The sequence below is a fragment of the Apiospora hydei genome, assembly GCF_038363865.1.
Source record: "Apiospora hydei strain CBS 114990 chromosome Unknown utg000004l_segment0_segment0, whole genome shotgun sequence".
NCBI lineage: Eukaryota > Fungi > Ascomycota > Sordariomycetes > Amphisphaeriales > Apiosporaceae > Apiospora > Apiospora hydei.
In genome coordinates, this window is record NW_027117363.1 from 6,429,852 (window position 1) to 6,451,604 (window position 21,753).

The following is a 21,753-nucleotide window of genomic DNA, read 5'->3' on the forward strand; positions in this document are numbered from 1 at the left end:
TGGTCACGGGTTCAATCTTTTGCTAGCTGATAAGGTCATCCTTTGTCAAACGAGTGTTAGTTGAGCTGAATCAACGGTCTTGCAATGCTTATACCATTCGTGGCTTGATGTTGTCATTTGACTACTGCTTGGTGCCTATACATACAATTTATATCCAGTACAATCAAGGCATTGTCTAATAGGATAAACAATACGGCAGTGGCACCATTTAACCACTGATCCCTACAGTACATCATAACATAGTGAAAGAAGCCATGCCATTGACGGGATATAGACCAAGACAGTGCATTGTAACCACCAAAGTTCTCCTGTTCAATTTAAGTATACAACGCAATGCCGCAAGCATAATCATCTCCTCGGGATACCCCTTGCGATATCCGCGTTTTCTTCTAATCCGCTATAGTGATTGATCCAACCCAAAACCTCCTTATGCCACACGAGACTGTTCTCATGCTTCAACACCCACTGTTGTCGCAAAATATTTTCGTTAGTTTAAGCTTCTGAGTCGTCTCGGTGTGGAAATCATATTGTTGATAAGAAAAAGAAGGAAAACGGGAGAGGGGCAAAAGCTTACGTGGTTCTCATCGGGGAACATCAACAGCCGACTGGGTACGCCTCTCGCCTGCAGCACGTTGAAGGCGGCGAGGCCCTCGGTGATGGGCAGGCGGTAGTCGAGCTCGCCGTGGATGATGAGCTGGGGCGTGGCCCATTCGCCGGTGAAGCGGGCGGGATCCCACTTCTCGTACATGGCGCGGTTGTCCCAGATGGTGCCGCCCATGTCGTGGATGACGAAGAAGAGCTCCTCGGTGGACCAGTCGTTCATGGTGGAGAAGATGCCGTCGTGGCAGACGAGGGCCTTGAACTTGCGGCCGAGCGGGTGGCCCTGGATCCAGTTGACCATGTAGCCGCCGTACGAGGCGCCCAGGCCGACGGCGCGGTCCGTGTCGACGTAGTCCATGTTCTTGGCGATGTACTCGAAGCAGTTCTCGAGGTCCTTGTAGGGGCGGCCGCCCCAGTCACAGGCGATGGCGTCGGTCAGCTTCTGGCCGTAGCCGGTGGAGCCAGTCGGGTTCGGCATCACAGCCACGTAGCCAGCCTCGGCTGCAGTTCATCGGATGTCAGTAGGTACGCTCCTTGAGGGGTTGGGGTCTTGGGATGGGAAGAGTGAGCTGAATTCTTTGCACTTCAACTTACCAAAGATGGCTGGGTTCCAACGTGTGCTCCAGGAGTCTCCCCAAGCTCCTTGTGGACCACCGTGGATTAACATGGCCAGCGGGTATTTTTTGGAAGAGTCAAAGTTGGAGGGCTTCATGACCAGCGCGTGAACCTTGTAGTCGCCGTCGCCTTGGAACCAGATGTCGGATACCTGCGACTTGGACAGACCGAAAGACTTGCCTTGCTTAGAGGTTGACGAGACCAGCGACACAGCCGAGGCCTGCGGGTCCACTATCGAGTATTCCGAACCATCGATCAGGGAGTTGGAATGGATCAGAAGCCGGTCAGAGTCGTCTCCCAGGTTGACAACGTCTCGTACCGAACCCTCCTTGGTGATCTGCTCAGGGAGCTTCTGGGCCGCCTTCAAGGGCGACGACGGCAGTCGGTAAAGAAGGGTCCGGCCGTGGTATTCAGCCGAGACAAACAGCTCGGAGTCGTCCTTGCTCCAGACAATAGCATCCGGTCGCTGGTCCCAGCTGCCTTCGCCGTCATCTGACTTGTAGAACTCCTGGACATTACTGAGATCCTTGATGTCGGGCACGACCATGAGGCGAGGCTTGTCCGACTCGTACTGTTGGTGGCGCATGCGCTTGAACGCGAGCTGTTTCCCATCGTGCGAAAAGACAGGCGTCATGCTGTAGCCCCTGTAGCTGGCCGGTCTTGATCTCCTGAGCTGCGGGGGCCTTCTCGGTAAAGGTCTTCAGGGGCACGTAATACACGTTCGTTTTCGTGTGAATCGCCGGGTTGATGTCCGGGTCGCTAGAGACGAAAACCAGCCCATAGCTACCGATATCGTAATCGCTTGCACCGCCAAAAGGAGGGAACGGCGATTCAAGCCGCGTGCCGGCCAGCGCGTTCACCAGGCCCGGCTCCTGCAGCTTCCACGAGTCATTGTCCTTCTTGAGGGCACCGTACCAGATGGACGACTTGTTCTCGGTTACATACGTGTCCCAATGGCGCACGAAGAGCTTGGTATATACCCTAGCCGAGGACAATGGTTTCTTGTCATTGGCCGGATTATACATCTCACCTGAGGGCGTGGCGAGTGCAGAGCAAGCAATGGCCACAGTGTCCTGGCCAATCTTGTGAGCCTTCAGATTGGAGATTGAACCATCGAAGGCTTTGATTTCGCGGGGCCTGTAGCCGTCGGTCAGTATCTGTCTGCCGGGCTTTGATCTCGTGGCCAGCCACATGATAAAGAAAGGTGATTCACATACTCGGATCCTGATTTGGTGGCATCGGCCACCACCAGGCTGGTGCCCTTGTCCAGTTTCTTGACAAGGACGAACTCTGAGTCCGAGATCCATGTCGGCTCGCTGAAGGCAGCCGCATCCTCAAAGAAGGTGGTAGACTGGCCCGACTTGATGTCGAGGACCTTGAGGGCCGAGCTCTTCACCTGCGACTCGAACGAATAGGTCGAGACTGGAGGTGGCAGAACATGATCAGTTCCAAGTCTGCAGTATAACAGACAATGATGACGCAGTAGAGGCTGAAAGTTGATAGGTAGATGCTGATGTTTACGAACCGGTGTAGAGGGCCAAGGTGCCAGTAGCGTTGGGTGTGGCCGAGGAGCGGCGCGGGGCCGAGAGCATGGCCTCGGGTGTGAACTTGGCCATGATGGTCATGGTTGAGTGATGCACTACAAGAGGAGGGAGACGGCAATGAGGAGAGAGCGGCGGCCAGTTGCTTTTGCTTCTGCTTCTGCTTCCTAGGTGCCGGGTCAGAAGAGATGACCGAGTCAGCAAGGAAGAGGTTCGACGAAGCATCAATTGATGGAGGAGGGGTCAACCAAAACAAAACAAATCACTGCAGGCAGAAGTAAATAACATTAGCTTTGTAAGTGCAGTGCATCTGCAACGTAAGGTGTGCATGTAGGTGCGACTATCACCACACGAGACGTACTGCGTACTCCGCTTCGTCCCTTGATTCCCCGCAGTGGAACCAACCCGCCAACCCCCTGTAGCCGTGGTTCTGGCTGTGGTCCCGGGCCCAATGCATAGTACATAGTATGTAAATGTGCATTATGTATTATGCCATATTGTATGCGTGAGGGGTTAATATTAAGTTGTGTAATGTAGGTATGTTTCTATTTCACTCGATTGAGTGCCTATCCTAGTTATCCAACTGGATACCTAGGTATGATGCCTACTTGGACAGACCGGGAACCTGTTGATCGTCTACAGCAAGTATACGCCCCCATGAGATGGAACGAACCAGTCATAGCATTTACCCCTGCGTTGTTCCAGAATCCAACAACAACAACCAAAAAAGTGCCCGAAATCATACCTGTCCCAAGACCGTACCTACCCCAAGATCCTCTCAAACAAACGCTTGATCTTACTTTTGCGTTTCTTCTGTACTGTCGTAGGTGCCATCGTAGGTGCCGTCGTAGGTGCCGCCGTAGGTGCCGCCTCAGACTCAGCCGTTGGCAGTTTGCCCTCGGCCAGGCGGCTACACACCAGCTCTGCCTGGCGGTTGACTGTCGATACAGACCAGTGAGCCCATGCCTGTGCCGGGAGGTAGCTCCTGTACATCCTTTTCATCATAACCTGGCCCACGGTCTTCGTAACGGCATTCGCCATGATGCCGGCGACTTGTGCTATCGTGGTTGGTCGCTCCAGCCGGATCATTTGGACGACTTCGTTGAACGGCTCGCTTATCATACCCGGGACGGATTGTATGGCCCTGTCCGCGAGTTTGATGTGTGAGCCATCAGCTACAAGAAAGCCGGCACATCCGCACATGGTATAAAGCTGGTTATAAATGCCGTTGTCGACCAGAGCAAGCTTGGAATAGTTGTCGAGTACCTCGGATAGCTCGTCAAGCACATGCTCAATCAGCAGCTCTTCCACGATCTCGAAGGTTTTGAACAGTCGTTCTGATCGTGGAAGTGGCGCGGCTTCGCTGCTGACTCCGACGGGACGAAGGCACACATCCTCGTAGGTTGGTGGCAGTTCCGACGTGGCATTCGATGCTGTGCCTGTGCCAATCGTAGGTGCGTTGGAGGGAGGAGCTTCTGCGGCAAATCTATTATCGGCAAGGATAGCAGGGCTCCAGGCAGGAACATTGCTGTTTCCCTCCGTCTTCTCCTCTTCCTTCTTCCTTGCAGTGCCTCGTGGATGCTCCGAGACCGGCCCTGAAAGAGGTTGATCTTGCATCTTGTGTCTGTCTTGCATCTTGCAATTGCAAATAGTTATCCAGGGTAGTTGGGGGCGCAAGAGTGGTTGATACTTAGGTGGTCTTGTATGCATTTATGCCCTCACCTATCTCCGTTACTTTGTCCATTGATCGAGCCTATACCTTACAGGCCGCGAGAATGGAGTAGGTTTGTGATATAGTTTGACGCAGCACTGGGAGCTCCTGAACAGTAAAGCCACGATCCAACACAAATTTCGTGCACCGCGGGAGGGGGAGGGTGTCGATGACTTACGCAGTATTGCTTGTATAATATGATACATCACATTATATGGTGGCAAGAGATCGATGTCACCATAAAGGGGATATCTACCTATAAGAGTTACCCCTACTGAGCCCCAAATAGGGGTAGCTCGTATAGAAAGCGGGAAGACAATCATATGGTAGCCACGTCAAAAATCTCCCACTCCGCCAACTCGGCCGGTCCCCTTTCCATAACGCCAAGTGTGTACCAAATTCAAAAAGGGTATCATTTTAATGCCATACTGACGCCATATACACAAAGTTGGGGTACAACCAGATCGCAGACCAATCACTTCCTACACCACGAGGAAGAAGAAAATTCGACGCATCATACAACCAGCTACTTCCGGGCAGCACCAAACTGAGTGCGCACTTTCTTAACCTCGCGGCTATCGGTCTCGCTGTCCTCAGCAGCAGCGGCGGCGGCGGCGGCGGCAGCCTTCTTCTTTTGCCTGCGCCCTTCTTCTCGGTGGCCGAGCCGGGCGTGGGGGCATCCGAAGCGGCGTTCTTCTCCTTGTGGGCGAACGACGTCGAGGCGGGCGTGGGGGCCGCGGGGGTCGAAGCACCAGAGGGCGTATCGGCGGCTTGCTAGAGGAGGGGAAAGAAGCATCATCCATGTCAGTACAGAATTCAACGAACGAGAAAGAGCAAATTCAGGATTGCGTCCCACGATGGGAGTATACGTACATTGTTGGGATTATATGATATCGAGGAGCGCGAGAAGACGCGGTTTTGCTCGATGGCGCCCACCTTGCGGCGCTGGGCAGAGGTGGCCGTCACGCCCTTGGTGTAGTTATCGAAGCCCGTGAGGATGTTGCCGACGGGGGTGCTGTCCAGGTACTTGGTCTCCATATCGGCAATGCGGTTATCAGTGCCCAGCTGCGATACGGCATATTAGTATCTTGGATAGCTCAGAGGCGACAGAGGAGGAGACTCACGATATTTCGACTCAGCTGGTTCCGGCGCTGCAGAAGTTCCTTGACTGCCTGCTTCTCCTTCTCGTACTCGGCCATCTCCTTCTCCCGGTTGAAGGACTCGTTGCCATTAGCACCGGCGCTGCCAGCAGCCGATGCAGCAGTGTTTGATGTCTCGGTCATGATTGCAAAGGTGGTGTGGTGTTGGCAGGCGCATGAAAAGAAGGCACAAGGCTGAGCTGAACAATTGCATCGATCGTCTTCAGCAGCGCGGCCGCGTTTCTAGAGGCTCACCAAACTTGTGGGGGCAACCTTAAATGCGCCAGCGCGCCACTTTAATCATGCACGGGTCAAAGCAGACCGAGATCGGCATGTATAAGTAAGTACATAAGTACCATTGAGAAGACCAACATTCGCATCTCTGCCGAGACATATTGCGAAATTAACACGTTATATAGTGCTGAGAAGCTTCTACCTGATGCCAAAATTCCTACGTAAAAGAAGAAGAAGAAAAGACGTGCAACTTGTTTGTGACAGAGCTTACGATTTACCTCATCCCCTTGATGGCAAAAGCAGCTCCTACTGTACGAATCAGGGGATCACTTGATGCTATTGTCATGATGCTTATCTCACTGCGTATTTAATGCGTGTCTGAGTAAACAGACCTGTCAGTCATTGACGGAAAAATTTATACCAATTACAGCATTTTCGTCTTCAAGGAGATACGGCTTATTATTAGCATGGAGTGGCACAAGTGCCACACGAGAAGATTAGGCGGGAAATGGGGACTCAGGGTGTCACGGACACAACTAGAACGGTCAACTATTCAGCTGTGTTTTCCATTGATGGTTTGTCTATTTCGTGAATAAGGGCAAGCTGGGTCATACCAGGGTAGCTTTGGTGGCTTCCACCTATACCAAGAAGCTGACAGTGACACCAGAAGAATGAAGGGGCGATGAGTTCTGTGAGCCAGTCATTGATTAGCCTCAACCGTTTATACTACCACTGCTCGAGGTTCTTCTCATCTTCATGATCTTCTCCTTCAGAAGCTTCTCGCGCAGTTCACTGGCCCGCTGCTGAGGCGTCTTTGTGTTCTTGGTCTGACAGACAGAATCAAAAGGTCAGTTTTTTCATTCCAAGCACCTAGCATAGATATGAAGAAGCCCTATTAAGAAGAACGAACCTCCTCTGTCGCTGGAGCGGCCGCGTCGGGTTGCGTAGGTCGAGTTGAGCTATTGCCATCTTCCGAAATATCAGCTTTTTTGTCACCGGTAGGAGGGGTCTCGGAACGTTGTCTCCGCTTCTTTGATGCCGGTTCATCACTGCCTCTGCTCCTACTCCTGCTTCTACTGCGAGTGCTAGAGCGCCTCAGTCGACCGGGAGAGCGACTGCGGCTAATGAGCTCCCGGACGGGCTTGCTACGTCGAGGACTGCGACTGCGTGAACGGGAGTACGATGAAGACCGGGACCTGCGCGACAGTCGGCGATTGCCCCGAGCGACAGATCGTGATCGTGATCGGCTTCTTGAGCTGGAATATCTGCGTCTTTTGGGTGCTGGTGAATATCTGCTGCTGCTGGAATCGGAGGCGCTATCAGGTGACGACGAGTTCCTCCGGCGGCTGCCCCTTCGAGCCTTGTCACCTCTGCCTCTGGACCTTGACCGCTTACGCACATCTCGGCGACGAGATGGCGATCCACGGGTTTGCTGAGTCCGTCGTGGGGGAGTAACCGACCGAGCGCCCGCCCGTCTGCTACCACTGCGACTCCGAGAAACTGATCGAGACCTCGATCGAGACCGCGAGGCTGTGTCTCGGGAGTCGGCAGACGCTGATCGGGTTGGTGAACGGCCGCGGCGACCACCACGTCGGTCTTGTGGGACGTATCGGTCTCGGTCGCCACGGTAGGAGCCTCTACGAGGCGGCGAGAAAGATCGGTCTCGGCCACGCCCGTAGCCTCTGTTGCGATCCTCAAAAGCCCTGTCGCCTCCCCGTCTGTTGCCGCCTCGCCAGTTGTCGCCGCCACGGCCACCTCGGAAGCCTCGATCGCGTCTTTCCCGTTCTCGGATATCAGCTAGCTCACGATCGCGTCGCTCTTGGTTTTCGCGTCGTACACGAGCTTCTTCCGCAGCCTTCTCAGCTTCGATCTACGGTGACAGTCAGTACTTGCTTTAATCGGCAGGCCTTTACTACGCGGGCTCGCCGCAACTTACCTTCTCTTGAATGAGCTCGGCCTTCTTGGCTTCAAGAAGTTCCTTCGGAACGCCCTGGGGACTACCCTGGGCACTCAGGAACAACTTCCAGAGCTCTTTACAGAAAGGCGCGGTGTCTTTGTCGAGGAATCCAGTAAGCTGGATCTGCATTGATTTGATGTCCGGCTGTTGGTGCGGGTTGTCAGTTCGGTATTCTCGCAGTCAAGTCTGGAAGGCTGAGGGAGCGCATACGTAACGAGAGCCCTCGACCAAGTTGAAGCAGAGCTCGGTAACCACGTCGTCCTCAGAACCAAGGATTTCGGATATTTTACTTGCGATCCATCTGTACGAAGGAGAGAGGTGGTGGTTAGTAATTGGTCAAAGGTGTGCAGGATAGCTGGAAGACGCGCTCACTTCTTCATGACCTGCAGATTGACCTTCTGCATGTCGACTTTCTGATTGAATTCGGGCGGGAATTTGGTGGCTCGCAAGAGCTTCATGTCCACACTGGAAGCCATTTTCCGGTACTGTACTGGCTCGTGGCAGATTGGCGGGTTCTTGCGCGTTCGCCGACGCAATAGGGGCCTCTTGTGTTCGGAGAACGCGGGACGTAGTGTCGGAAATATAAAGGGTCTCGGCGACGATTTTGAAGTGTTTGGGTAGCGTGGTGGCCGGGGTCGGAAAGGTGAAGGAAAGTGACGTTTCTGAGAACAGCTCCGAGAAGATTTCTGAAAGCCCAGGCAGGCCCAGGTAACCACCGGTAACCCATCTGCTCTCAGACTGTCAGTGCAAGGTTGCAATAGAACATGGACTTAGGCCCTGTAGAGCGGGGCTCGCTAGCACTAAAGCCAGTAACCTTAGCCAGGGCAAAAGAGCGGGCGGTTTATTTAGGGAGCAGGGGACGAGGTCTGGGGTTGCTGAGCTTACCCCCACAGGAGCACTAACACTTCCATTTGCCCATCCGCCCTAGGCAAGTAGGCATATTGATGGAATAAGCAGGATGTTGTCCGCTGACGTATGGTCATATTGGTTATTTCTCATGTGTGTGATCAAATCATTAGCATTCAGTTTGTTCTATCTGAACATGCAGATACATGCTCGAGGGCAGACGCCCAGAGGCACGTGGCTCGAGGTCCTCAAAATAAAATACACACGCATATTTCCATGCCTCCTAGTAGCTTACAGAGGAGCTCGATACGTCTTTACAACAGTAGCTTTCAGTGTTCGCATCTAATATCCACAACATGAAGCTGTCCTGTCGCTATCCTTGCGAGTCTGAAGTCGGGTTTTGCAGCTTGAGAATAGTGATTTACCTAATCAACTGAATTGAGGCCCGAAGAATACCTAGGCCAGGGTGATCAGCATCCCATTTCCCTGGAACCGAGTTATTATAATGCAATCGTATCTCATAATACCGCCGTTACCGCATTACGTTGCGAATGCCCAGGTCGGACTGCTGAACTGAGAACTTTTCCCCTTTTAAGCCACGTCGAAACCCAGAGACAAAACGAACAAAACCCAAAGCCCCGTGGCGAACTGTGTGACCCCGTCCCCCAAAACGCCGCTGATGCAAAGAAATCGTGAAACGCCGTCATATATTTTTCACTTCGGGTAGCTGATCCGGCCGGGACCCTTGGGGTCCTTGTACTGATGCTCCCTAACCAGCCTTTCCTGCTTGGCCGCGAGGGCGTTGATCTTCTCACGCGCCTTCATCAGACTACTGTTATCCTGGTCCTTCAATTTGGCGCGAATCTCGTAAAGGGAGAGCAGCGTCGAGGCTCGATCGATGTCGCCGTCGGCGGCATCCTGGTTCCTCGGGGTGCCCGGAATGGAGGAGGCTGGTGTCGCCGAGTTGGTGCGCGACAGGGGAGGGGTGAAGATACGACGGCCGAACTTATCGAGGCGGCCAGCGGAGGTTGTCGCAGTTCTGCTCTCCGGTGAGGAGGTCTTGGCTGACAATGCCTGGGCCTGGATGGCGTCCTTGCGATCGAGGGTCTTGTTGACCGATACCAGAGCCTTCGCAGCACCTTGATCCTGCTAGAGATGCGCGATTGCGGGGTCAGTATTTTTTTTGTTTTGTTTGGACTTGGGAGGTTGGGGGGTGGAGTTCAATGATGCAACTGTCCTCAGCTGCAATACCACCAGACGCTCGTCACTTACAGCAGCTTGAAGATCGTTCAGGTCAGCCAGCATCTGGGCCAGCTGAAGAGCTTCCATGGCGCACTCGGTAGGAATTGTTGGAAGCGAGAGAGAAATCCCAAATTGGTCGATCAGATAGGGCACAGGTAAGTAGGTAGAGTGGAGGGGGGTTCTAGCACTGGAGGAAAAGGGTCGCTCGGGTTTTAAGGTGCGTCTGGTCGGTCTGGTCGGTCTGGTTTGGGAGGGAGGGAGGCAGCACTCTCTCTAGCTCTGGAGGATCGGACCAATTGGGCGTGAAACGGAGGTGGCTTGCGTTGGTGTGTTGTGCTGTTTTTTACTTTGACACTCGGAGCCCAGGCCTTGGGCAAGCTTGGAAAAGCAACGGGTTCAAGGTTCTAGATCAGAAGACAGGCAGCATGGCCGTGGAGGTTAATATCACCAATTGATGTAGGTCAAGAGCAGGCAGTATAGCATAAGTATCATTTACAGAAGATTAATGAGCTTGGCATGTATAGTGGGGAAGTCGCGTGTGCATTTCCAGGTCAGGGGAGGCGAGGGCAGCTACATGCCCCGTATGTGGAGATGCTCATCGATGTACATCATATTTGCACATCTTTTGCCAGAGTACAGTAAACTCGCAGAGTTAGGAGTAGAGTAGAGTCAAGGCCTGCCCGGAAGAGGCAGGTCTAGAAGGGTTGGTCAGTTCTGTTCTTGTCAACCCCGCGATTTGTAAAACGGCAGTCAGTCCAGTCAGTCACACCCAGTCAATCGGAAATACCGGGCTCTCTTCAATGTTAGGTCCATGTTTATAATTCACCTTTACCATCCACAACAACAGGCTAGCAGATGACAAATTAGAAATTCACCAAAATACGGTACTCGGGCCCGTCTCACGGATGACATTATTTATAGGTAGGTATTCTTACTTTACACCAAGCGCTATCCGGTTTCCACTACGTAAAAATGGGACTGCGGGAGCATCAAGACGAAAATAGCAGATCCGGGAAGCTCTGAACGTCAAGCAAATGCCCTTGCGACCGAGCAGCACACCAAGCAAGGCAATGCAGGCTCGGCGCCGGCTGGGCTTGGGCGGGGGTTGCAAGCAACGTAATAATGTTTGGTGTTTAGGCTGTCTGGCCTAGTGGATCACAGAAACGTCAAGTTGCGAACTAGCGCTCTTGACCGAGGAGGCTTAACCTAAGCACCTAAGCAGTCGACTAAGACTAAGTCAGCAAGACGAGGTCCCGCTCGCTCGGGTATTGGAGGTGTTACGAGCGAGAGACAGACAGACCTTCGGCCTCCGTGGCCATTCGCGAATCGCCCTCTCCCTTCAGTCGGAACCTCCCGAGTCCAAAAGCTGTCGCCGAATCTGAAGCCGACCATCGGATCCAGAACAACCTCCGCTTTGCCTGCAATTCTCTATCCCGCAACTTTTCCGAGGCCTTCGTAGCAGTAGTGACAAGGTGTCACACCCAATTGGTGAGTTATTCACATAGGCCGCGAAAAGCAAACACACCCGACTAACTCCTGCCGAAGCACGATATGAATGTATTTCGACGCGCCATGTCTTCTGCATCAACTCTGAAACAGGCCCGGAAGGTCGTCTGCATTGGCAGGAACTATGCGTGAGACACCTGATTCATCCAATTGGCGGCAGTGTACTTGCTTGCTGACACAAGATATACACCTGCAGAGACCACATCACGGAGCTGAACAGTGCGCGCCCCAAGCAGCCCTTCTTCTTCTTGAAGCCGTCCTCGTCCATCTTGTTGCCGGGCGAGGGTCCCGTTGTCCGGCCCCGAGGCGTCAACCTCCACTATGAGGTCGAGCTGGCCCTGATCATGGGCAAGCAGCTGAAGGATTTCTCTGGAGATGACCAGGACGCCTTGGACGCAGTTGAGAGTGAGTGACATAAAAGCCAAGCCACCGTGCATGCATACCCTTAGGGGGGAAATCCGCTAGCTATAGTTATTGACTGTAACGTGAAACAAAAAGGCTATGCTCTCAGCATCGACATGACGGCTAGGAACACGCAGAATGAGGCCAAGAAGAAGGGTCTCCCCTGGTCCATCGCCAAGGGTTTCGATACATTCCTCCCCATGGGAAACATCATCCCCAAGTCGTCCATCCCCGACCCGCACTCGGTCGAGCTGTACCTGTCCGTCAACGACAAGGTTCACCAGAACGACTCCACCGAGCTCATGCTCTTCAGGGTCCCCCGGATCCTGGCGGACATCTCCAAGGTCATGACGCTGGAGAAGGGCGACATCGTCCTGACCGGTACGCCCAAGGGCGTCGGCCCGGTCGTGCCCGGTGACGTCATGAAGGCCGGCATCAAGGTCAACGGAAAGGAGCTCGAGGACGCCAAGATTGAGGTCAAGGTCGAGGAGTCTACAAGCTCTTACGAGTATGCCGAGACCTAAGGATCACCACCTCAGCCCCTGCTAGAACTACGATCAGGCTACCTATTATTAACTCAGGCAGCCAGCCAAGTGATTTGGATATTTATAGTCTGGCGTATAGGATACCAATAGTATATGTATATATACCATACAATTGTCCCACCCAGGAAAATACTATATATTCCCATTTCAAATTAAAGGGGTATTACACATATACTTGAGAGAATCAGACTGTTCTCTCTCCGAACCGAACGAAAAGCAAGAAGATTTAAATGCGATGTGTACAAGAGTCAAGTATTTCCTTATTGCCCCTTTTATACATACGATACCGCCACATCGCCGAACTCGGGAAGGAAATAAAGCCAATCCGTTCAGGCCCCCGGCATACCCCAGCGTATATTGTCGTACTGGCTCATCGGGTACCACAGGTGATTGGGGCTCTCGTCCAGCCACCCGAGCGTCTTGGACATGGTGTTGACGAGGCTGGCGGCGCCGGCCCGGTCGCCGGTGGCCTCCCCAGAAGAAGGCGCCGCCGAGCTTCTTGCGGCGCACGTACCGGGCCTTGTAGAGCGTGCTCCGCGGCGTGTCGTACGACACGAGCTCGCGCGTCGCGTTGTTGTAGCTCCACGACGCCTTGGCCCCGTCGTCCCACAGCTCGCGCGCGCGGGGGCGCGGGAGCGTCTTGTAGAGGAGCACGCCGCCGCCCTCGGTCCCGACGCCGGCGTAAGCCTGCCCCAGGCCCGACGTGGACTCGAAGGACCGGCCGTAGGTCGGGACGCCGATCAGGATCTTGCTCGACCGGATCCCGAGGCCCTCGTAGTATTGCACGGCGTCGTCGGTGCTGAGCTTGGTCGCGCTCGGGTGGCGCGGGCTTCGGTATAAATTGGACTGGTGGCCTGTGGTGTTGTCCCAGCTGCCGGTATAGTCATACGCCATTAGGTTCCTGTGGTTTCTCGTTAGCCGACTGGCTGGCCCTGGGGGGGGGGGGGGTTCTAGGACGGGGATAGAGAAAGGGACAGGAAAGAAGACGGATACTTACCAAATATCGACGTATGGGTCCATACCAGCCAGATCTAGCTTATGCGAATTCACCGGCCCTGCAGGGCTCGCCACCGTGAGGAGGAAGCGGTACGGCACGCGGTGCCGGAACGAGAACCTGTCCAGGGCCTCGCGGCACGCCTTGAGCAGCAGCACAAAGTGCTGGGCCTGGTCGGCGTCGGCCGGGTACTCCCAGTCGATATCGATGCCGTCGAAGCCGTAGTCGGCCATCATCGTGACGGCCGAGTCGGCAAACGTCCGGCGCCGCCCCGCGTCGGCGGCCACGGGCACGAACTTGGGCGAGTAGTCGAAGCCGCCGACGGACAGCAGCGTCTTGAGGTTCCGGTTGCGCTTCTTGTGCAGGTACAGCTGCTTCACCGCGCCGTAGGCGTGGTGGCCCCGCGTCCGGTTGAGCGGGTCGTCCCGCGCGTACCGCTTGCCCACGTCGGCGAAGGCGTCGGACGATTTCACCGTGCCGTTGGCGTCGATGTCGGCGAAGGCGTACAGGATGTGCGTCAGTTCAGACACGGGGAGCTCCTGTGGTAGGTAGCTGCTGTTGCCGGATGTACCCCTGAAGGACGAGAAGGGAAGAATTGATGTTAGGATCCAGTCATTTCTTTCAAACGCTTGCCAGTGCATGAAAAAATTTGCTGTAAAGAACTGATCACTTGAATCTGGTCAGAGCTGACTTACCAATTCGTAAAGTAGATGGCATTCTTATAACCCCTGAACATTGGAGGTGGCGACGGAGGTCCTGGGGGCCTCACTGTAGGAGCGCCAGGAGCGCCACTTGTTACTGAACTGGAGATGATGGCGCTGGTGACACTACTGGCAACTGGATCGCTCGTTGGGACTTGGGTAGAGGTTGGTTCCTCAACTGCCGAAGTCGATGTGCTCAGCGATACGGTGAAGGATGCTGTTCCGCTATCACTTGGCGAGACACCAGTAGATGGCTCAGCGCTGGACGAAGTCGCCGACAATGACGCACTTGGCACCGCGTCGACCGAAGAGCTTGTCGACGTCGCCACCACACCAGAGCTGGTCCCAGACGCGCTATTTGACGACGCCGGCGGCTCGGAGGCCGTGACATATACCGTTGTGGGCATGTATACCGTCGTCGTGGAGAAGGCGGAGCACTCCGCTCTCTTCTGTCCGAGAGCAGCAGCAACACCGGCGGCCAGTCCGCCCACGACCACGAAAGGGGCCACCGAGGCCCATACAAGAACACCACGCATGTTGGTCTGGAGGATATACCGACTATGTGAGCGATCTGTGCAACACACGATATGAATATTGCCAATGGGAATGGCAAGGCAGCAGACTAGGCACACTTAGAGTAAAACGAAGTGCGCATGATATAAACCAGATGGGAGGGTACTCGTCCGACTCAAACTTTCAGGTTGTCGGTCGGCTCTTTAACACACCTTATAGACGGGTATGCAAGATATAAGACGAGTTATATCAGGGGCAGCCAGCCATGAACGCTCTCATGGCCAGGTAATGGGGCCACCACCACCGCCACCACCACCATTACTACCGCGTTGGAGGAGCTTCCCATGAATCCGTCTGCGGCATGTCTCGCCCATTGACCAACAGAGCAGCCAGAGGACATGCCTGCGAATATTGACATGGAATATTGGCGATGCGGCTTCCCAATCTAGATTTTCTCTTTTTAGCCTACAAGGCTCCATTCGGACCATCGGCAGGGGTATGGACATGGAGAACGTGGTGTCGTGCCTGCTTTTCTCCAGGAAAACTAGTACCTCGCTAAGGGTGTCCTGCCCGTCTTACCTTGCAGGCTTCGCGTGGTTGTCGACGTACGTTGCGCAAGTTTGCAGTATTTTCACGCAGTCCCGCCTATGGGAATGGACTTCCTATAGCAGTTGAGAAGACGCATGCTGGGTGGTGGTAGTATTGGATTTTCACCGAATCACAAAACCCCGGCATGCATCAGGAAACGATCAGCAATGCGTGGCTCGCGGGTCGGAGCCTTGCTCTACTGTGGGATAAAAGGGTTCTTCCCGCCTGGCTCCTTGGGGCCTGGGCATGTAGGGCGCATGTTGAGGTTGCTTTCGGTAAAAAGGGGGAAAGAGGCAAGGCAATTTGTACGACGACTACCCGATTGGCCAGCTGTGCCATCTCTTGGGGTGTAGCGTTGTATAGATGCATGCCAAGCTTGTTTGCCTAGAAGGAGGAGAGAAAAAGAAGAACGAATACTTCCTGGCGCTGTTCTACTCCCAGCTTTCCAGTCCGCTATAACAAGCTTCATCTGCCTTTCATTTTTCCGCTGCGAATAGTACCGTCTCCCGGCACGACTCCTTCTGTTCGATCGTGATTGGTGCAATCCGTGAACCGGTTAATCCAACTGGCTGCGTTCCCTCCTGGATGCTATATATATAACACAACATAGGTCCTGTAGCATGCATATTTTATATCACACCGGAGCGGATTGCCTACCAGCCGATGGCCCCTCAGCCAACTTGGCACTGGTCTTAAGTAAGATTGGAGGCATGTTTTGCATCGACTCATTTCGGCATTGGTACATTGGCTAGGTACGCAGGCTCGAAATTGCCCCAGGTTATCATAAGTGAGTGCATCTCAGGCCAGACATTACACATTGCGTATATTGCATTTCCATCTAGGGGTTACATGATGTACATTGCGGATAAAGGGTCTCGCCGCAACAACCATATGACCAGATCATAGGGAGAGAATATTGATTCTTTATATATAGACCAAAATCCACTGCTTTCTGCCGGCGCCATTTTCCATGCACTCGAAAAAAACATCGCCTGCGCGCGACGCCGCTTTCCCCTATTTTACTTCACTTCTGTCTCTAAATCGTACACGATCGACCGTTTTCTCTCGAGATTCAGTCATGTATAGCTTGCCTCTTCTTCACCTCTATTTGGCGAAGTGCAAGTCGTAACCAAGCCACTTGCGGCGTACGATCTGCTCCACGTTGAGACCAGGGTAGCCGTAGGTAAGCGGCAGGAAGAAGTACCACGATGCTGCCACGATCGCCATGATAACGCCACATGCGATCCAAGCGGACATCATGCTCTGTCCAGAGAACCGCTCCCGGGCAGTAACATGTCGCTTAGGGCCAGGGGCCGGCTTCTTACCCGACTTGATGGCCTGGTAGCTGGCCTCCTCGGATGAGGGGTCCGCGTTGAAGACAAATTCAACCAATGCACCAACCACCAGGCAGGACGCAAGGTGAGCAGGCAAGTAGTGATGCAAGAACAACTGGCGGCCCATCAGGAAGAAGGGGAAGAAATGAGTAGCCCAGGCCAGGAAGAAGAAACCAGTTGAGTTGTACAGACGGGAGCGGGTGCCTACGAATAGTTAGTGGGGTTGCTCAAAGGGAAACAGGGAGGTGAACTACTCACGGTGGTCAAGAGCATCAATGCCACGGCGCAGCGACACTTGATCAGCTCCAACAATGCCTGCGTATACAGCCAAAAGACTGCTTGCAAGCCACCATCCAAGGGGGTTTCCTAGGAAGTAGATTTGCTGGCGCGTGTCGTTCTGGGTCCAGAAGCTGACACCCCGCAACAGGAATGGCCACTGGTAAGGCTGGCTGGCATACGGGTGGCTGCTCGTCAACTGGTTGTTATGCCAGAACATGGATCGCTGCAACTCAAACCATTTCTTCAGGAATGGCATCGTCTTGACTTGCTTCTCGGGCTTTTCACGCCTAGGATGGTCTTCTGGCAGCGAAGGGATATCGTCAACGAGCCAGACGTTGGAGCTGGGAGCAAGCTGCTTGTTTCCGTTGATTTCTTGCTGGCGGTGGCCCCAGTCAGGAAGGGGGGGTGGTGTGAGTCCACATGGCAACCTTGCTGGGGTTATGAATGAATTTGAAGTGGCTCGAGACACTCTTGAATTCCTGTCCGTTCTTGCCGCCCTCGATGCGGACCTCGAAGAGCGTATCGGCAGATCTGCCACCGTACGCATCTTCAAGCGGCACAGTTGTAAACTCCTGGTTGGTGGGGTAGAAAGGAGACGCAACATCATGAGAAAGGAGAATCGTGTTTGTGACCAAGTGTCGGAGACGGACAAGCTCATGGTTCTTCACATGACGTCCCATCTGCTGCTCAGTCTCGACTTCGGCAGGAAGAATTTGCCAGTGGTTGTTGGTGTCGTTGTACGGGTATCCAGTAACCTGCTGGCCCTGACTGGAGACGCGTCCGTCATCATAGCGGAGAGGGTATCTCGCGTCATGACTGTGAAGATACGCCTTGGTCTCCTTGTGGCGAAGAGTGATGCTGTCGTAGTAGTCAATTGTAACCGCATTGGCCAACATGACATTGTCCGAAAGTGTCTCCTGAAACTCGGGGGACATAAAATCGTCACCCGGGCCAGAACGGCTGAGAATGGAGAAGTGGACTTGGAACCAGAACAAATAGAAGATGAAGGGCATGATGATCAGTCCGAAAGCGCGCGCGGCAAAATGCTTGCCAAAGTCAGGCAAGCTCAAGCCGCCACCGGGTCGCTTAACGTCGAGCAAATCCCACAGATCGATGACGACAGCCGAGCCAATGGTAACGAAAGCGAAAAGACCGACGTATTTAGTTGAAATGTCGCAAGACAAGGCAAAGCCGGTCAGGATCAGCCACTTCCACCACTTGCGGCCAAACGGCTCGTGTCGCTGCTTGTAGAACTTAATGTAGAAAAGCAGACTGCACGCCATAGCCAGGACGAGGGTGGCATCGAGGAGAATGAGTCGCGTCTGGCCAATGTGGGCATTATCGAGGAGGACCAGGCCAGCTGCGACAATGCAAGCGGGCAGGCTATAGCCAGATTCCCACATGATCAGGTAGGTGACCGTGACCGTCAAGGAGCCCAGAATGGCGGGCATAGCACGAAAGGCGACATAGGGAACCTTGTTCGAAATATAGGAATCGCCAATGTTCTCGAAATGGAAGTGGCCGTCGTAGCCAACAAGCCAGCCCATGAAGGCGAACAGGAGTTTTCCGAAAGGGGGTGGACATCGAAGAAGTAGGTCTTTTCAAGGTAGTATGAGGCGAACTAGCGAGTGCAGGCAGGTTAGTGGGAAGTTCTTCCTGACGATATACAAAGATTGGTTCGTCGGGGGACTTCTTACCTTGCCAAAATGGACTTCGTCAAAGACGACCTCGTTGGGGTGGCTGATACCCCAGAACCTGGAGACGAAGGCCAAGACGGTGATGACGGCCAGGGCAATCTTGTAGTCCCATTCCGAACCCGCGACGGAGGCTTGCTTGGCCGACTTCACCAGAGTGTCGAGCTCGGTATCATCTCCAGGTCCGGTGCCGACCTTCTTCTTGGACCCCGGCACATTACGCTGGCGCAAACTGCCCTGGGGAGTGGCAGTTGACGCCATGCTGCGCGAGAAGGAGAAAACAACGTGATATCAAGGAAATGGGTTGGCCGAGAGTACTGTGGGAGGAGCAACAGCATTGTTAGCGCTTCGATTCCAAGAGTAAGGCGACCTTAGTCTAGCCACGGGGTATGGGGAAAGCTCAGACGGGTTCGAAGATGCCATTCAATGCATGCACGAGACGCATCGAGGTCGTTGCATTATGCCATGTAGTTTGACACCGCACCGCACAGCACAGCGACGAACAGCTTGACAGGAGAGCTCGCGGGGGTCAAACTCAATCCAGGCGCATCCAGTAGCTCCAATGGCCAGCAATGAGGGAAGGGTATGTATGGACTTACTTGGACAGAAGGAAATCAATGGTAGTTGTCGTCTACCTCGTTGGACTGTAGAGCGACGACAATCCAACAAGAAGAGGAAGGATAAAATAAATTAATCGTCAAGTCAATAGGAGAGTGCAACCTACGGCCGACTTACTTAGTACTTTGCCCACGGTACGCTACGCGGCTGACTTTCTTTGCAGGGGTTGCTCTCCCAGGGTTACGTACTGCTGCCACTCTTATTACTGTCTTACTGCCACTACACACTACCTGTCCTCTTCAGGCCACTTGGCCCCTTCAACGCAATTGAGATCTTGGACCCATAGAAAGCTGAACCCCTGGCATTAAGGCGACAGACAGACGGACAGACAGGCCAGGCCCGTACCAGAATAGCCTTGCTGCTTACCAGTAGTACGGCGGACTACATGCATGTATTCCGGTACTACCTTTGACGTATGCGTTACTCATCAATTCGCACACCAGACGCATCGGAATACATTGAATGGTCAAAATAGTAGCATTGGTTCTGCTTCTCGATTGGCGGCGTGTTTCCTTCTACACCCCTCCAGCCTCAGGTTGGTTACGGCAGGTAGGTACATGGTATGCACGTAATTAAAAGTACGAGTGCCCATTGTTGGCATCATTGGAAGTATTGGCAGCTACGGCCTCTAAGTTTGGGTGGAGGAGATTGCTGGCAAACACTTGTGGCATTATTCGGTATTGCAAATTATATTGAAGTATATAAAAATATTTAGATGAGATTTTCAATATTTCCAGCAACAAAGCGTAAAAAGAATATCCGGAGTGACCTCACCTGAGTCCGTAGCAGTCGGCACGAGCCTAACACAACAACCCTGCTGCCCATCAGCCCGGCCCGCAGCGGACCTGCCTTGCCTACCTAGCCCCAGCTTGTAGACGTCCGAAATACGGAGGTTTGCAGCCATCCCACCTCCGCCCGACGGCTCTCTAAGGTTAGCAGGCACGTAAACTCAACCAAGACTCTCCGTCCTTGCTTGACCTCTTTCCAGACCTCAACTCCAGAATGTCACTGAGTCTCCGAGTCGCGCCAGTCCGATCCATCTTGTCGCCATCTCGAAGCGTTTCTTCCCTCTTTCAGATTTCCAGAAAAGCCGCCACCTTTCGCCCAGCGCTAACACCAAGACGCACAATGGCCGAAATGACCCAAGTCTTTGCCAAGGACGCAGCACCGCGTAAGTTTCATTCAAACCGCTCGCGAGAGCAAGATCGTTCATCGACTAACATGTTGCAGCTGCCGGCCCCTACGTATGCATCACCCTCGGGCTGTGATGGGCATAGCTTCTATCTGACCACAATGTGCAGTCCCACGCCATCAAGACCCCTACGGCCATCTACTGCTCCGGCCAAATCCACCTGGACGCCTCGGGCAACATGCTCCAGGGCACCGTGGGCGAGAAGACCGCCCTCTGCTTCCAGAACCTGAAGGCCGTCCTCGCTGCCGCCGGCTCGTCCATGGAGAAGATTGTCAAGGTCAACATCTTCCTCGCCGACATGAGTGACTTCGCCGCGATGAACGAGGAGTACGCCAAGTGGATGGTCCACAAGCCGGCGCGCAGCTGTGTGGCCGTGAAGCAGCTGCCCAAGAATGCCGATGTCGAGATCGAGTGCATTGCTCTCCCTTAGACTCTCCAAGGAAGAAGAGTTGGGGGAACTGCTCTTATCGTCGCCAAAGAAATAGTCGACCAGTTCGAAGGGTATTACCAAGCGATCGAGTTAATAATGAAAGAAAAACTTGACGCCATCATCTGCTTCCCCATTTCCGGTCTCTATGTTTTACTTCCCATGTTTCCTTCTACTCGCAGAAGCAACAAAGTGTCCGGTGTTTGCCAAGCTAACTCGGCCTTGGATGCACGCATTTTTGACGGACGAGAACACCAGGCGGGTTTTCTCGGCCGAAAAAGTACATCTACTTCATCGTACTTGTAGGGCACATATGCCTTTTTTGCATTATCCTGACTGACTATTTTGGTAAGCTGGCTAAGAATAACCTCGTATGTGTCAATGGCTTGTCCGAACGAGGGTCGAATTGAAAAGCATATCCTTGTTTCACGAGCCGGTCGGTTTGCAATCACCATCATTAGCTTCTGTCCACGTTTTTTCCTCGGCAGGCAGGTCTTTGCTCGATCCCTTGTTGGGGCAACAAACACAATACCCGCTCAACCTCCATACCTGAGCAGGTCATATAAACACATGCTGATCCTTTGAACAGGCCCGGCCACAGTCTTGCGGTATTTTCTCTGACCACTTCATAGCATCAGAGCGCTGCGTCGGCGCCTTTTACTTATGAAGTCTACTCCTGACTTTTCGGCAACCAATGGTGTCAGAACAGTGATGTCGCAACGCAGGTTCAAAGCGGCCAACTATTCAGGCGCCAGAGAGAGGCTGAGCCGAGATGGTGGACTTAGATTGATATTTGTCTCAATGCGTTTATTGCTTATCTCATGTAAGTTTTCGATAGTGGAAGACTCGCGAGGATATAGAGTTGGAGACAGCACTCACAGATAACAGTCCGGCAATGCCGCCGTGGGTGAAGGGCCAATGGGTACATGCAGCGCATGGTGCCAGTTCCACGTTTTCTTGCAGGCTGAGACTTCCCCGGGGACCCGGCTCCGCACCCTTGTGTCACTTCCCTTCTGCTGGCCGCCCGGGCTCCGAGACACAAGGCATGCGCAACATTCGGAATGTGTATGTGCGC

The 21,753-nt window shown here is 53.7% G+C and overlaps 9 protein-coding genes across 9 annotated transcripts; 2 read left to right on the forward strand and 7 right to left on the reverse strand.

Moving 5' to 3' along the window:
• Window positions 1–121: 121 nt before the first annotated feature.
• Window positions 122–2,840, reverse strand: PG997_004541 (prolyl oligopeptidase; the record flags this gene model as incomplete). The annotated part of the gene is made up of 7 exons (XM_066808856.1): window positions 122–135; window positions 227–308; window positions 575–1,101; window positions 1,195–1,723; window positions 1,788–2,352; window positions 2,433–2,669; window positions 2,737–2,840. The coding sequence occupies 7 exons, from the start codon at window positions 2,838–2,840 to the stop codon at window positions 122–124; spliced, it is 2,058 nt and encodes a 685-aa protein (XP_066672474.1).
• A 678-nt stretch (window positions 2,841–3,518) lies between these two features.
• Window positions 3,519–4,373, reverse strand: PG997_004542 (uncharacterized protein; the record flags this gene model as incomplete). The annotated part of the gene is made up of 1 exon (XM_066808857.1): window positions 3,519–4,373. The coding sequence occupies one exon, from the start codon at window positions 4,371–4,373 to the stop codon at window positions 3,519–3,521; it is 855 nt and encodes a 284-aa protein (XP_066672475.1).
• Window positions 4,374–4,993: 620 nt separating this feature from the next.
• On the reverse strand, window positions 4,994–5,750 carry PG997_004543 (NuA4-domain-containing protein; the record flags this gene model as incomplete). Its single annotated transcript, XM_066808858.1, has 3 exons — window positions 4,994–5,241; window positions 5,337–5,532; window positions 5,592–5,750. 3 exons carry the CDS (start codon window positions 5,748–5,750, stop codon window positions 4,994–4,996), a joined length of 603 nt encoding a protein of 200 aa, XP_066672476.1.
• Window positions 5,751–6,553: 803 nt separating this feature from the next.
• PG997_004544 (uncharacterized protein) lies at window positions 6,554–8,273 on the reverse strand (the record flags this gene model as incomplete). Its single annotated transcript, XM_066808859.1, has 5 exons — window positions 6,554–6,667; window positions 6,751–7,710; window positions 7,777–7,941; window positions 8,008–8,098; window positions 8,170–8,273. The coding sequence occupies 5 exons, from the start codon at window positions 8,271–8,273 to the stop codon at window positions 6,554–6,556; spliced, it is 1,434 nt and encodes a 477-aa protein (XP_066672477.1).
• Window positions 8,274–9,357: 1,084 nt separating this feature from the next.
• On the reverse strand, window positions 9,358–9,972 carry PG997_004545 (uncharacterized protein; the record flags this gene model as incomplete). The annotated part of the gene is made up of 2 exons (XM_066808860.1): window positions 9,358–9,792; window positions 9,916–9,972. The coding sequence occupies 2 exons, from the start codon at window positions 9,970–9,972 to the stop codon at window positions 9,358–9,360; spliced, it is 492 nt and encodes a 163-aa protein (XP_066672478.1).
• A 1,464-nt stretch (window positions 9,973–11,436) lies between these two features.
• Window positions 11,437–12,317, forward strand: PG997_004546 (uncharacterized protein; the record flags this gene model as incomplete). The annotated part of the gene is made up of 3 exons (XM_066808861.1): window positions 11,437–11,519; window positions 11,588–11,796; window positions 11,890–12,317. The coding sequence occupies 3 exons, from the start codon at window positions 11,437–11,439 to the stop codon at window positions 12,315–12,317; spliced, it is 720 nt and encodes a 239-aa protein (XP_066672479.1).
• A 350-nt stretch (window positions 12,318–12,667) lies between these two features.
• On the reverse strand, window positions 12,668–14,569 carry PG997_004547 (uncharacterized protein; the record flags this gene model as incomplete). Its single annotated transcript, XM_066808862.1, is given in 4 exon segments — window positions 12,668–12,833; window positions 12,853–13,239; window positions 13,336–13,905; window positions 14,028–14,569. 4 exon segments carry the CDS (start codon window positions 14,567–14,569, stop codon window positions 12,668–12,670), a joined length of 1,665 nt encoding a protein of 554 aa, XP_066672480.1.
• Window positions 14,570–16,238: 1,669 nt separating this feature from the next.
• Window positions 16,239–18,702, reverse strand: PG997_004548 (mannosyltransferase pmti; the record flags this gene model as incomplete). The annotated part of the gene is made up of 5 exons (XM_066808863.1): window positions 16,239–16,672; window positions 16,727–17,123; window positions 17,176–18,252; window positions 18,330–18,368; window positions 18,445–18,702. 5 exons carry the CDS (start codon window positions 18,700–18,702, stop codon window positions 16,239–16,241), a joined length of 2,205 nt encoding a protein of 734 aa, XP_066672481.1.
• A 1,485-nt stretch (window positions 18,703–20,187) lies between these two features.
• Window positions 20,188–20,681, forward strand: PG997_004549 (L-psp endoribonuclease family protein; the record flags this gene model as incomplete). Its single annotated transcript, XM_066808864.1, has 3 exons — window positions 20,188–20,230; window positions 20,290–20,303; window positions 20,361–20,681. The coding sequence occupies 3 exons, from the start codon at window positions 20,188–20,190 to the stop codon at window positions 20,679–20,681; spliced, it is 378 nt and encodes a 125-aa protein (XP_066672482.1).
• Window positions 20,682–21,753: the final 1,072 nt, after the last annotated feature.